Source organism: Ascaphus truei, chromosome 9 (assembly GCF_040206685.1).
Source record: "Ascaphus truei isolate aAscTru1 chromosome 9, aAscTru1.hap1, whole genome shotgun sequence".
NCBI lineage: Eukaryota > Metazoa > Chordata > Amphibia > Anura > Ascaphidae > Ascaphus > Ascaphus truei.
Genome location: NC_134491.1, coordinates 68,860,764 through 68,876,857, shown reverse-complemented (window position 1 = coordinate 68,876,857; position 16,094 = coordinate 68,860,764). Strand labels below are relative to the sequence as shown.

The 16,094-nt window shown below is 43.8% G+C and overlaps 1 protein-coding gene across 2 annotated transcripts in view; it reads left to right on the top strand.

Annotated features, from left to right (window-relative positions):
* The window catches only part of SYT6 (synaptotagmin 6), a 335,617-nt gene extending 322,938 nt beyond the window's left edge, over positions 1-12,679 (top strand). For both annotated transcript variants that reach the window (XM_075615333.1, XM_075615334.1), the window contains exon 7: positions 5,911-12,679. In XM_075615333.1, the coding sequence (XP_075471448.1) occupies positions 5,911-5,982 (72 nt within the window). In that variant the 3' untranslated portion in view covers positions 5,983-12,679. The remainder of the gene's footprint in view (positions 1-5,910) is intronic.
* The last annotated feature ends 3,415 nt before the right edge of the window (positions 12,680-16,094 follow it).

Genomic DNA, 16,094 nt, shown 5'->3' with positions numbered 1-16,094 from the left:
TGTGGATAACCGATAACTTCATTACTTGTGTCCAGCTTTTTAAACCCAATGATACATTTAAGTCTGAATAGGTTCTTTATCCCGTTTTCATTGTGCCTTTATTCACAATAAATAATGTAATGAGAATACACCACAGAGCCTATGTATTGGGAGGCGTTTCATTTCAACGCTGTTCTCTATTGTCTGATGCAAGGGCTGTGGCCTCTCAGGGGTGAGCAAACTTTTTATGCCGAGCCCCCTTTTTATCCATGACATTTCTCGGCCCCCCCTGCCTGATGTAATCAAAATCACATTTAAAAAAAACCTTTATTAAACGGTATACAATGTAAATACAAATATGTCTAAGGCCGCGCATATAGTGCCCGCGACGGAGACGCTAGCGAAAGTTGTATTTCGCTTTGCGGCGGCGGCGGCGACCAGGCCATTGATTGGCTCAGGGGCTGTCACATGAGGCGACAGCCCCTGAAAAATCAAATATTGCCGGCTTAAAAAAATCGCGTCGCCCCGTCACACTTACTATAAGCGCACGCACCGACAATGCATTTGTTTTCTGGCGACGTCGCATGCCGGCACTATAAGCGCAGCCTAAATACTTACATACTTCAACAGCTCGCTCTTGCAAAATTAGGCTGCGTCCACGCTGCCGCTGAGAGCGGTGACATCACCAACTCTCCAAGCGTGAGCACAGGGTGTCCTGCATCATTTTGCAAGCACGAGCGGGGAAGTGTTTACACTTTTTATTATTATTTCTGTACATTCATAGTATGAGTGATATAGTGGCAGCGACCCTCTCACTCGCAGAGAATCGCAGCGAAGCAGGTTGCCAGCGGAGGAGAGCAGGAACACAGCGCTATTGTAGGGCAGACACCGGAAGGAGGGGCGTTTGACATCACAGCGCTGGGGCGTGCTCCTCCCCCGTACCTCCGTATCACGTGGCCGCCACCTGCACTATTCTGTTTGGCCGCCTGCGCGCGCACATCTTTTTTGCCTGCGCACCCAGGTTTTGCCGCAAGCCCCCCGCCTAAATAATCTTGCCCACAGGGCGCCCCCCCTCAGTTTGTGCACCGCTGCATTCAATCACAACACCCACACACACACAATCACAACACACACAACCAACACTCAATCACAACCAACACACACACTCAATCACAGCACACACACAGACAGGCAACCAACAGGCACAGCACACACACACACACAACACACACTCAATCACTACCAACACAGCACACACTCAATCACAACACACACACAGTCACAGTCACAACACACACAACCAACACTCACATAATCACAACCAACACACAACACTCAATCACAACACCCACACACACTCAATCAGAACACAACACAGACAGACAACCAACACAGAGCACACACCACACACTCCATCACAACACACACACAACACACACACACACACACACACACTGCAGTCCCTATATACACACACACACACACACACACACACACACACATATATACACACACACACACACACACACACACACACATATATACACACACACACACAACACACACACACATATATATAATATATACACACACAACACACACAACACACACACAACACACACACAACACACACACAACACACACACGGTGGGTGGTGGGAGGGAGTAACATAGCCTGCTCAAAACGGGCGGATAACAGACAGGAGGAGGAGGGCTTGTCAGTGTCAGGCTGGTAGTGCTGTGAGCGCTGACAAGTAGGCACAGCGTGTGCAGTGTGTTGTTGCTGCATGTACCGAGTGAGTGCAGTGGGTTGCTGCAGGTACCGAGTGAGTGCAGTGGGTTGCTGTAGGTACCGAGTGAGTGCAGTGTGTTTGCTGCAGGTACCGAGTGAGTGCAGTGGGTTGCTGCATGTTGACTGTGTGTGCAGTGTGTTTGCTGCAGAGGTTAGGGAGAAGTTAGCCAGAGGGGACCCGGGTGGGTACCGGAGAGGTAGTGTGGGTGCAGGGGGTCAGTGACCCACCTGCATAGGATAGGCTACCCCGTAGGCCCTAGGAGTTTCCCCAAAGCCATCCAAGGTTGCTGTGCTGTAGGGACGGCCTATAGTGCAGCGAATGTCACGGTAGTTCACAGAGTCAGATAGGGACTCCATTGACGCTGCGTACCTGTGCAGAAGGTTGGGCGCTGCCCTTCGTTGCGGTTGCAGAGGCCATCTTGGTGGGGTCTTCCCGGACGGTGGATCCTGGATGTCGGGCCGGAACTCGACGGATCCTTTACGAAGTAGTTGCAGATCCGAGCACCGGAGTGCTCGGCAGGTACTATATCATTAAGTGCACCAACACCGGTCATCAGGCGCTGATCCCGCCTTAGGCTAAACTCTTTGTAGGAACACTGAGCTATTGGTTACAAGACTGAGCCTATACCATATAGTACCATCACAATAATATATGGACACGGTGTGTGGAGCACGCGGTAGCGGGACTGATACAGTACTACGTAAGAGGGTGGTTAAGCCATTACCGTTATAAGGACGGTACCAGTTATTAGGATATGTGTTATTGCTAATTGCATGTTAGAGTGATAAGGTTGCCATGCATTATCATATTACATAAAGTTGGTTGCATCACATGTGTGTGTATGTGTTTCTTGCCCAGGGGAATCTCACATCACGGGGATCCTGGGTAAGTGGAGGCGCTGCGCTAAGAAAGTGTATGAGTGTTACCCCAGGCTCCCAGCCAGCGGAGGCTCAGATCTCCTGGAGCCGCAGGTGTTGTACAGGGACCAGTAGTTCCTTTGGGAGGGTTCAGAAAAAGGGCTACACTAGGTAAAGATAATATATGCAATCTGACTAATTGATACCCTTTTTACCCTAATCTATGTATTTGTTTTCTCAAGTAAGACTTGGGTGGGATTTGATTTGAATCTGACTTTTGTGCAATGTCCCTGTGTATTCAGAATTGGTTGTACAGAGCCCCCCCCCCTCTCCCCTTAATTCTACTGGTTCTCTTACTGTATATGGACAGGGTTGGATAAGTGTAAATGTAGCCCTTGCACCCCTGGGGTACGGTAACTACTGATGCTGCTGTCACCTGTGAGGCTAACAAGAGGCCTGAGCCTCTGCCACTGGGAGCCTGGGGTATACTTACACTGGGTGCAGCGCCTCCACTGGGAGCCTGGGGTACACTTACACTGGGTGCAGCGCCTCCACTGATGAGGGATCCCAACTTGGTGGGAGTGCGCCCTTATCAGAACCAACATACACAGTAACCACACGCAGTTGGATAAAACAGTATTTACTTAGCATAATAATAATAATAATAATAATAACCTCTGCATAACGTTTCATACATAAACAGCATGACATTCCCCTGCATGAATATCATCACATCACCACACACACATGTAAATGGTTGCACCACTTCAGTGTCAGTCTTTATATCACCCTAGTCCTTGGTGTACCAATGTGCCAGGGCACTTCACCTCTTAGTGTCCACCAGCGATAGATTGGGGTGTGTGTGTGAGGGACAGCGCTTCCCTGTGTTGGGGCCCGTTGGTGCACTTTAATATAATACCTTCCTGGTTATGGTCCTAACCAGGAGAATCCTTGAGGAGTCTGCAATACCGCAACGTGATCCCACGCAGCACTGCACTGCTCTCTACAGAAATGAATGCACACGCTGACTCCACAGGAGAGGGATTCCCAGCCAGATTATCCCTTTGCAAACAGTCTCTGTTATGCAATCAGAGTCTCTTCCTGCTACACACTGTGCTGACAGCCAGGCTCTGTCCTGCAATCTCTTTCTCACTAGGAGTACAGGGAAGGGGTCCCTGTCTTAAGGCAGTTCCCTACACAATACAGTTACTTCTCTACAGTGACTCAGGGAATTAACTGGGCCATGGGGTTTAACTTCTGGCCTAATCCTTGGAGCACTGCTTCAGGCTCCTGGTCTTCACTGACTGCTTCCTGTTCCAGCATGCAATAGTCTTTCCTGCTATTCAGCAGAATCCCGCAGCCCTACTGGCTCCATGGTGTCAGGTGGTGTCACTGCCCCTGAGCATCATCGGGATTCTAGTTCTATCTGCAGCCTTTACATAGGGAGCCTCATGCTCTCCCTCTAATGGCTTCCGCTCTGCAGCTTGCACTCGTGCGCCCCCTGAAATGGACGCTGCGGAGTTGCCCTGCTCATGTGCAACCTCGCTGCGCGTGCGCGCGCATACACCAACATGGCGGCGCCCTGCGGAGGGAACCGCCCGCGACTCCGTCACCCTGCTGCACATCTCTGATGGTAAGGAGAGGGGGGGGGAAACCGGAAGCACGGGGGGACCGGAGGGTACCTGGCTACATAAAGAAAACACGTTATTGCTAAAAACTTCTCCATTCAGAGTCCCCTAAGAAACTCAAGTCACCGACTTTGTGGAATTGCACCTTTAAGTTCCAGGAGAATGCCACATTCAGCTTTTTTTCCCTCTCTTTTGGCAATCATTTATCTTACAGTTGAAGCAAATCTGTTTGCAGTGAACTTAGCCACACCTTACATCTGGCAGAGATTGTTTTTAGTGGTAGAAAAAGTGATGTAAAAGTTGGTTCTGAACACCGTAACCATTATTGAACATCAAGGTCCACTCAACTGAATTGGCATATACTCCAGAGCAACCATTCACACCGCAATTGGCCAGAAACCTCTATTGACTAGCAGGGCTGCCAACAGTGGGGGAGAAGGATTGTATGTATTTGGGGGGATGGAGGGGTTTGTATGTATTTGGGGAGGGGGATTTTTTGTATGTATTTGGGGAGTGGGGCGGTTGTGTGTATTTGAGGGGTGGTTTTTTGTAGTTCAGGGATGGGGTTTTTTGGTATGTATTTTGGGGGGTTGTCTGTGTGGTATCAGGGGGGGAGGATATGAGTGTGTGGGGTATTTGATGGATGAGGGGGAGAGAGAGTAGAGACTGTGAGTAAGAGAAGGGATGAGGGGGGAAGAGAGGGGGTAAGAGTGAGACGGAGGGGAGAGAAATACATGGGAAGAGGGGAGGAAATTGAGGCTTGCGATGTGTGAAATGGGGGTGGGGGGGGGGAGCCAATGGTCTAGTAGTTTGGAGCTACTCTAATGCTTCATTAAATAGGTGTGTTTTAAGATAGGCCTTACATGTGGAGAGAGAGGGTGATTGTCAGATATTGAAGGGCAGGGCGTTCTTGTAGTGTGGGGCAGTGAGTGAGAGGTTTTAGGTGGGAGAGGGCTTCAGGTACAAAAGGGGTAGACAGAAGACATCCTTGAACACAACAAGCAAGCAGGTGTACTGTATAGTGAGAAATTGGGGTCAATATGCAAGGAGGGGCAAAGGAGTGTATAGTATTGAAAGAGAGAAAGAGAATTTTGTAAGTAATACAGGATTTTAAAAGCAGCCAGGAGAGGGATTTGAGCAGTAGAGAAGCTGAGACATATTTAAGAGAGAGTTAACTAACTGTAACAGCAGCATTTAGGATAGATTACAGAGGAGACAGGAAGGCCCGAACAGTAGAAGGATACAATAGTCAAGACAGGAACGAATGAGGGCAAAGGGGGCGTATCTTTGCTAAATAGTTTTAGCAACATTTTGAATGCGAGAGGAAAGTGTGAAGGAGGAGTCAAATGTGACACCAAGGCAGCATGCTTCTGAAACTGGGTGTAGTGCTGCTAACCGCAATGGAGAAGGGGGAAGTAGGGTCAGGCTTCGGAGGAAGTATGAGGAGCTCCGTCTTCGACATGCTAAGTTTGAGTTGGTGCAAGGCTATCCTGGATGATATAGCGGAGAGACTATCAGAGACTTTGGTCTGTACAGCAGGTGTAAGGTCAAGGTTTCAAAAATAAATTTGTGTCACTGGCATATAGGTGATATAAACAAATCCTAATATGTTTTGTTGATTCTAATAAATTATTCTCTTTGCCATTTGTTACAGTGGCAAGGTCGAGCAGCCAGCATTGATAGCCAGGGCTCCTGCCCTTCTCCAAAACCTCCACCATCTCCTTAAAGTCTACATCTGTCAGAATTTGATGTTACTCAACCGTCTCCAGGACTTGTTTAAGAATCCTAAAGACGAGCTCCCACCTCCTAAACAGCAAGTCATAAAAGTCAAATGGATTTTATTTTGTGTCGGAGAAGGCAGCATGGAAATATTTAAGAGGTGGTCCGGTTTTTTCTTCGTCTGTTGTGTCCCAAGATGTCGTCGTTTGGTGTTGCCCAGGTTTGGATCTGAAAACCGGAGTAATAAACTGAAAGAATGAGAACTGATTCAGTGCTTACTCCATGTGCACAATAGAATATGAATTAAGATTTCTGAAATATGTGTTGTTGTGTGGACAATGAATGTACATTGAAGTGTTCTTTTCTAGAGAAGACCAAGAAGAACAATTTTCAGGCAGTAGAATCACGAACTAAGTGTTTCCTAAAGGTTGGTGCTCTGAATAACTAAAGATCAAGGGAAAGACTTAGAATTTAAACATTTCGGAATTTCTACGCTATGCTAAAGTTTTCTTCTATGTTATTTTTACGTGATATCAGACTACTATCATACATATAATTTGTGTAATCTTTGATGATATGTTCAGTAAAATTACAAAAACACTACACATATGCTTTTACATGTTTAGCTTTGCTAATTGCTTACAGTAGCTGTCATGGGCAAGTTCCATGTTTTGACACAATTATCTGAATTTTCACTTTCTATGGGAATTGGTCCTTCCACACGTAGCTCATGATGCAGAAGATTAATTGATGCAGAAAAATGCAACTTATTCACTGCTCCAGGCATCTGCTGCACATTGTGAAACCCTGTACATTACTCAGGAAGTTAATGCAGACAGCAATGATATAAAAACATATTGTTAATGGTGTCAGGGAGGCACTGCATGTTATCACTGGCACTTGCTTGTGAACTTTTTGTGCATCATCGTATTTGTACTATTGAAACATTTTGTTGAATGTGCCCCCTCGTATTGATAAATAACACTTTGATAACAAGACTTGAGAGATATCTCAGTCGTGACCTGGTAATACAGAACAACCTATATTTTATAGCAAAGCTTATCACTGCCTGTTGTCCAAACTACATCTACTGCATTCTGTAAGTTTCAATATCTGTGAGAATTATCCCCACAGCACTGAAAACATACATTTTGCACATGTATTTATACCCATAAATACAGTGCAAACTGTATATAACTTAAAGCACAACTCCCCTTCTAAATACAATGTCAGTTAAGTTATTATACACATAGTACCATATTTACAAAGCTGTCTTCTGCCATAAGGCACATTCTGATGCTGGAAGACCCTCACAGTCCATTCAAGACAATGGGCTTTAAGGGGTCTTTTAGAGCTGGATGGTGTCGTATGGCAGAAGACACCTTCCTAAATATAGGCCTCAGTGTATATATTATGAACATTTCAACCTTTTCTCTGTACCTTTATTTAGAAGATATGTTATCATACAGCCATGTTTCCGTAGTCCTTTGTTGACTTTGAATTCCTAAAGGTTCAAGAGCTGATGTTCATTCAATTGACGTGTGTGGTTTCTAGAACACACCGTGGTTACCAATGAAAAATATGCATATTCTGTTTTTTAGTATCTCAGGAATGAAAAAGGGGTATGAAGAAACTGAAACTAGGTTTAAGGATACAAAAAAATCTAGTTGTGACCCAAGCACCAAGGATTGCTGATTTAACCTGTTTACGAACAGAGGAGGCAGTAATTGAATGCATTGCTTGCCGTGCTGGCAACAGAAGGGTTAAAAGGGGTAATACAGTATCACAAATAAAGAACAGAAAACAAAAAAGATGAAATCTGAAATCATCTTGTGTGAATAATAACATAAACCTTTTACAGGACAAAAATGTACAGTAGTTAAAAGGCTCTAGTACTGTACCTGAATAGTCCTGAAGAAGTGTACATATGTTGTGGGCTGTGATGTACCGGTGTGGGGACACTTAAAGAAGAGATCTGTGTCATTTGGAAAGCACTGTATACTATAATTTAATGTCTGAAGTACACTCATGCTGGTCCCCTAAAAGGTATCACAAGCTACAACACATAGGGAGAGATTTTCAAAGTCTTACATATACTGTATCATATAATGTCTCAGCAATACTGTATGTACATGATACTTTTGACGTATTGCCTGTGTTTGCCATAATAAACCCATAATCCAGTTGCTTGTTTATAATACCAATTGTCTGGTAGCAAAAACAGAAATGAAAAAGCAAGATACTCTTTATGAGGAAGTTAACACGTTTCCATAAACCCTTTCACCTCCTTACCAAGTCTCCCGGCGGGCAAACTGGGGCAAACCAGTGCGAAAACCCTGCACCCGATTAATAAAAGATTGGGAATCGCATTGAAAGCAATTGGAGTTTTTCCTTTGAGAAATCTGATGCAGTTCTTTGCAACCAGAAGCCCTTCATTAATAGCCCCTTATTGTACAGTCTTCCGTTGTGCTGTATTAAATCAGCAATTCGTATGGCTCCATTTTTTTGAGGCTGGTATTTTTTTTATACTACCTGAACGATCCATGGTCACGTTTTTAACGAGTTATATGTAATAAAAGTCATATGAAGATGCAGTACACTGTAGAACACAAAAGACTTATCAGACTTTGCTCCATTCCACAAGGGCATCCTGAGGTCCCAAAAAGATCAACAAATTAAGATGAAAGTAAGATGGGCGTATGCACTTGCTAATAAGCAAGATATCCAACATTTCGACTGTGTAGAACAGCCTTTATTAAAGTAAGGGCAACCCCCTTGATAAAGGCTGTTCTACACAGCCGAAATGTTGGATATCTTGGCACAATACATGTTTATTTATTAGCAAGTCCGTGTGCCCATCTTACTTTCATCTTCACATTGTTTATGTGAACTGCACTTTACTACAATATTTAAAATAAAGTGTCAAAATGTTACTATTTTCACTAAATGGTTTAGACAATTAGGAAACTGTATGTGTAACTGCAACATTACAGAAACATTAGTAACAATATTTCCAAACTAAAGCCCAAAGGTTTAGCACATCTCTAGACCAGGAGTGTGCAAACTGGGGGGCACGCCCCCGGGGGGGGCTCGAGACTTTTCTGGGGGTGTGTGGCATTTACAGAGGCCCCATGCTGAGAGCGCAAAGCCTCTGTAAACTTATTTACCCGGCTTCAGTCACACGTCTCTATGGCAACGCGGCGTCAAATGACGCCCATTGCCATGGAGACGTGACGTCACATGACCCCGCAGCGTCATTTGATGCAACATTAGAGGTGAGGTGGGGGCGAGACCAAGGAGGGTAGCTGGCAGGGGGGGCGCAGGGAGTTTGCGCACCCTGCTCTAGACCTCACCTATTGCTAGTGTAGAAGCTAAAAAGCCCTGCTCAGTGAGTGCATTTAAAGGGGCAGTTCCCCTTGCATGTTTATATATTTCATATTTTTTTAAAGATTTCTTCACAATACTGTTCACTAGAATGTCCATTTTGACCTTTCTAGTTCTTTCCCTCTTCACTGTTTTTTTTTTTTTTTAAAACTGTATATGTGTTTCCTAAAAAAAAAGTGCAGAAAACCTAAATGAATATGGCTGCTAAACCGCACTCAGTGACATTGGTAGAATTCAAGAAACCTTACCTGAGAAGATTAAAACCAGTCTTTGTTTCTGATACAACTCTCTGTGCACTAGTGGATGTAAAATATTTTAAATATAAATCAGAGAAGTATTTTTAATTTGCACATTTCCACATTGTTAAAATCAATCGTAAGCATTTGAAGTCGTTGTTTGGGGTGTCTCCTTTAAAACAAACATGGTGCAATAAGATGCATTAATAGTTTTGTCCATTTCCACCCATCTAAACTAGGATATAGAAACACATCATTAAGATCTTGTGTATTGTAAGGGAAAGGGGCCAGCAGTACTGGTAGAATCTATCTATCTATATTGCAATGGATTGCTAGATTCTCATTGGCAGAAAAGGCCTCCAAGGCATCTTTCAGATGCACATTAAAAATCAACCTTTCCTTTAGGGGTGTACATTCATTTTTCTTCTCTCTGCTTGTCCAAATGAGGTCCCTGACACCTGACCTTTTCATTTCTATAGCCGGTATGAAAATCTATCATATTGCCTTTCTGGGGCATTAATCTGTCTTGCTACTTTAACGTTGTTCCCAGACTAAAATAGGTTTGTATGGATTCAATTATCTCCGTTTTGCTTTTGCTCCTGTAAATGTTACCACTGTTGCTGACTGAGCCAACAACACACTTCTTGTCATGAAAAAAAATATATTTCTAACTTTCAAACCGGTAAGATTTATGCACCTTTCATAGTAGTTCTTTGCTATCCTGTTCTCTATCTATAAACATTTTTCCTGTTGGGCAGCACAACTGCCTTGGCAAAAGTTGTGCACATTAGCAAACTTAGCGAATATAATGTTCGCAGTTAATTTTATGGATAATGTTGCCTAATTCAACTTGAAATTCTCGTACTTTAAGATTCTATAAATAGACGACAAGTAACATGATTTGGGATGAAATGTGGGATTTTTGCAATATCGTGGCCCCTTAGAACTTTGCATGGACATTAAAACACTGTTACTCTGGTTCAAAGTGTGATCCCGATTAATAGACTCAATGGCAGCTGTTTGAATGAGCTTTAAAACGTCACAAGTCTTTTCATCAGATAGTCTTGGTAAATGCAGTGTAGCTTAGAGTTATTGGAGACCTCAGTTCTTCAGAAGGAGGAGTCTCCTTTTAGATATTAATTTTCCAAAAGTAGACATTTGGAGTAGAGATGAGCAAGACCAGATCCTCAGAATCTGACTTCCCCGAACTTCAGGAAACTACTGTAAGCATAATTCAGCCAGAGGCTCGAATCTATGCAATATTGTATACCCTACTGTATACTGTATACTGTATACCCTACTGTATCTTAACAAAGCCGACGCTCCCTTTCCCATAATTTAGAAGCAGCGTCGACACTGGAAGAAAATGAGAGCGGGAGATGGTATGAAGAGGCAGAAAGAGGCATGAAATAAAGAATAGTAATATTTATACAATAAGTTAATTTGAGATATAGATATATAGATATCTCTCCACAAAAGGGCAACAAAACACCTCCATCGTTAGCATACAGTATAACCAAATGGCTATATGCTAACGGTGGAGGTTTTTTGTTGCCTTTTTCACCCATCTTAACTATAAACGTGATCGTAAACCTACCAGCCTTGAAAATTGCAAAGCCAGTACAACCAACCTCACACTCATGAGACCCATTAAGGTTGAAACATGTCTGTGAGTGGTTTGACTGGCTTTGCATCTAATCCCATGCTGTGCTTAAAAGCTGTGTGAACAGCAGAGCATTTGCTTATATGGTTTTCATGAAATGGATTTTAGGCAAAAGGGGACACTGTGTACTCATTTGCATGTCATTTCCCATAATCCCTTGCTGCAGTGGAAGCACTGTATGCTAGGTGATAAAGGTTGAAAGGCAGGGGTGCAGACCTGTCTAAGACATGTGAATGTGCTCACAAGTGATATTCTTTATTGTATGTATATATATATATATATATATATATATATATATATATATATATATATATATATATATATATATATATAGTTTGAAATTAACCTACTGTACACTTCAGCAGGATTTTTGCTACAACTAGAACTACTTACATTTATAGCATCTAGATCAGGGGTAATCAACTCCAGTCCTCAAGGGCCACCAACAGGTTAGCTTTAAAGATATCCCTGTTTAAGCCACCTGTGCTGGCTCAATCAAATGACTGAGCCGCTGATTGAGCCACCTGTGCTGAAGCAGGGATATCCTTAAACGCTGACCTGTTTCTGGCCGTGTAGGACTGGAGTTGAGCACTCCGGTTCTAGACAATTGGGAACATAGCAGGAACCATTCTTCTAGTCTGTGACTGAGCTATGAAGCAGCGTTAGAAAGAGGAGACATCTTGTCCAATAGACTTTATTGGTATCTCGACAATAGGGATTTGAGGTCAACATTGGGATCAGAGTCGCTCGCTGCAGTAGCCCTTCTATATGAGAAGATGCTGTTGGTGGATGGAATAGTATAATCAGAATAATTGTACAATATAATTGGTTCATTTCCATCTCTTTAACCTCAAACCTACAATGCCGCTTTGATTTTTTAAATGAATAAGTAGAAGTACACAAAGCACTCTACTTACAGTACTAAAGTCTTTCCGCTACAAAAGAGAGACATCATGTAACAGTGCAATAAAACACAACCCAGATTTATTAATGAACAAGCATCACATTGAAAGTAGTTGGAGATTCTCCTTTGATGAATATGGTGCAATTATTTTGGACTGATTTTGCCCCCGTTTTACAGTTGAGAGACTTTAATAAATAACACCCAAAGTCTCCTAACTCTTTCAATTTCTAACCACTAGATCAGGGCTGTATGAATAAAACATCTCACGATACCTTCTGTCTTAACTCTTTGGCTAAGGCACATTCCACCACTGTAGCAATTTGATAATGTTGCTCATGTTTATAATCATTGTTTCTATACTTATTTCTGTATCGATGTATTAACTGATGTACTACAGAAGATGGCAAGAGAAGCACAATATACATGGTTCATTGTGGTTTTGTCGAATGTGTTAGACTGGTATTTTGCTAAGTAACTTTTGGAAACATCACAGAAATAAAGTTTTATATAAGACAAAGTTGGAGTGTGGCTTTAGTATGTGTCATAAGATTTCATACAATCTGTGTTGTCTCTGTTCATTTGTGAGCACAAAGTTTTGAGAAAATTTCTAAGTAAGTATAAAGGGTGATTGATAACTTTATGTGGCCTAAGTGAACTGTGTGCTGTGCAGCTGATTTCACTATATCAAAGAATGCGTGGGACATAACATCCGAGTCACCCCAAAGGCTCCCTAAGAGAATCTCCTCAACATGCCTTCACTGCTGTCCACTAAGACAGCATGGACAGGATTCACATCATGAGGAAAAGAGACACAACTTCAAAGACCACCTGGAGATAAACAGCCCCTCCCCCTGCCTGAGGGTCTGTATGCTGTACAGCTGATTTCACTGCACCACAGTCTCTCTGGGACATAACACCTGAGATGCCTCAATGGTGGCAGTCCTTGGTGGAAGCCAAATGGTGTCCAAAGGGGAAGCCATTTGCTGCCGTTCGGCTGCGGTTACAGCTGCTCTGTTATTGGACTTGGGTAAAGTATTTCTGATGTATAAGGGCAAAAAGGAAGAAAGCGCAAAACCTCTCATTGTGCAGTATCTCGTATAAATGTATTAGGTATAAAAGGTAAGATCTGCACATACATAAAAAATAATAATTAAAAGCAGTACCTGTAGGTATAAAAACCATCACTCCACGCAGCGAATAGTGACTTCACACTCCCGATCACCGGATACACGGAGGGTGCGGAAGACGTCCTCCCTGAGGAGTATGGAGGAAAGCTGGAAGGAGCAGATCAGCCCGAGGATCATCCGTGGCAGCTGTCTAGACCTCGTTTCTTCAGATAGTTCCTCTCAGATGGTCATTCGCATATATCTCAGCTGTTTGTTGCCACAGTAGCAGAGCCGTCTGCTCAGGCAGGGGGAATCTCTAACAACTGGGTGACTGCCTGATAATGCGCATCATTTCTGATGTATATTAAAGCATTTCCATGTTCCATTTTCACACATTACTCTGCTCTCACAGTTCTTCCTTTACATAATCCCACTTACTTCTTCCCCAACCCTAACTCCTTCAAATAACAAGCAGCTATCCGAAACACACCAACCTTCTTACCCTCTGTGCCCTATGTTTCCACTTACCCTTCCTTATAAATTGTAAGTTCCTTGGGGCATGGCCTTCCTTACATACTGGAACAATGTATGTTAATGTTTGTTATTTTATTTATTTTTGTCCTCCAATCCTTGATTTACCCATCCCATGCCTTGAGCTGGACCCCTCCCTGTGTTCCTAATAACCACACCAGACAACTTGGGAGTAAAACTGGTTACAGCTGTATTTATAACAAACAACCAACATGATAAATATAACACTTTATCCCAACTAAAGACCCAGTCAGGTTGCTCTGCTACTATCTGTAATGGTGAAGGGGTTAACCAGGCTCACTAATAAAGGTTCAGCCCACTTGGTTACCCCTGATCCGTGTATTGGGGTCCTAGAGTGTCAGCTCTTGGACCCAGATGTCCTAAATGGATTACTGTGACTGTGTACAAATTATGTGACATTAAAGCTTTCTGTGTGTTTTGCCTTTCCTGGGATGCTGGAACTGGGAGATTTCTAGGCTGTAAGTTTCAGGGTGGGGTTGTCTGAGAAAGTCTTTACAGAATGTGGCTATGTATCAGGGTTCCGGAGTTATGGGATACCCCAGGAGTTGGGACCGGGAATGAAGTGAGATTCTTGGATACAGCCAAGCACATTGCTCCAGGCAAACTCTGACTCTGAAAGCACTATTACGACTCACCGCCAGGATTCCTGCTGCAGCATCTTCCAGACAAAGTAAACGGGCATGAAAGGGTTAATGTATACCTGCAGCTATACACAGAGTCCCTAGAATAAAGAGAGGTCCCAAGTATAAGGAGGGGAACCCCAGATAATGCCTAGGTACCCTGGACCTGCTATAGGGGTTCAGGGGGGAACTCCAGCTATGTGATAAAGCTGAGAGTGCTTTCTTGTGGGTAAAAGTTTTAAAAGTCATTTCTAAAGTGTGCCAAGAATGAGGCTAGTGAGTGTAGGAAATATATACTCTCACTCCATCCCTGACACAAGAACAGGGACTTATATATTTTATCACACAAAAGATAGGACACAATATATTTTATTAAAGAGTTATATTTAATAAGTATATGAACTGAACCTGTAAATGAACTGTGGGATTTCCAAGTCATGGATTCAGAGAGACCAGATGGCTACCAAGCTTGGTGCCTATGGGACTGTGCGGAGTCTGGACTTGAAAGCCTCAGGGATGCCAAGGTGTTAGAGCAGGATGGGTACTGCAGTTCTGCTTGAGTACCCGCATCCTGGGCTAACACAGGGCTATCCGGCCACCATTTGCCAGACCCTGTGGATTCTGGACAGCGGGCGGGCTCAGTTTGCAAAGAGGCAGAGGGGCCAGGTTAGCCCATGCCCCCTTGCAGAATGAAAAAAGGTGCCCATCCAGCTTTACAATTCTGGCAAATCGGGGATTGGCTGGCAGGAGAATTCCCACACTCTGATAGGCGGTCTGATAACCCCCTGTAGAGGTTTGTGAATGGGAAACTGAAACCCATAAGGAGCCTTGCAGCGAATGAGGAGCGCAGATTCCAAGCGCCAAACTAACAGCAGCAAATTCAATGATGATCTGAACTGAATAGACGCGAGACGGCTTCACAGATTTTGACTCAAGAATTCTTCTAAGTCCCACTTCTGAAGAAAGTAGAGGTCGCGTCTGGCATTGCATTCCAAAATAAGTTCCAGGATTTTCATGAGTACCGACCGGTCATTGGAAAGGGCTCCTAGAGAGGTCATTTTTAAGGATAGATTTATTCATTAGCTCCATTCCCAGTAATTGTGTTAACCCTGTAAATTGTGTTACATTGTGTGTATGTTTTTCCTGAAATAAATGACAATTTATTTTACCTCCTTGCTTTACTCAATCAATGATCCCGGTATAAAAAGGTGTTAATAAACCTGGTCTCCCATGACACTATCCACCAAGACCTCGAGGGTACCCTCAGCTCATGCTCACTTCACCATTTGGCACCTTAGGCAGCATGTCACAGAGCCTCCTTATGGAAGGTTGCCACCATTCCGGCCCCCTAAGCTGAGAATGGTACCACCTTCCCCAAAATACTATTTGGAAGGTCACAACCATTCCGGTCGCCTAAGCCTGGAATCGTATTGCCTTCTCCAAATGTCCACTTACGAGGCCTGAGACCTCCCACGAGGAGCCAATACGACTAAGCTCCTCCCCCCGAGTACACTAATACCCACCTCTTTAACCGCCACATGATTGATACCAGAGGCCGCGGGGGTCCTCAGGTGGTCCCCACGGGTGTCTATGGGCCCTCAGGTGGTTCTCGCAGGTGTCCGGGGGTCCTCAGGTGGTCCATACGGGTGTCTGT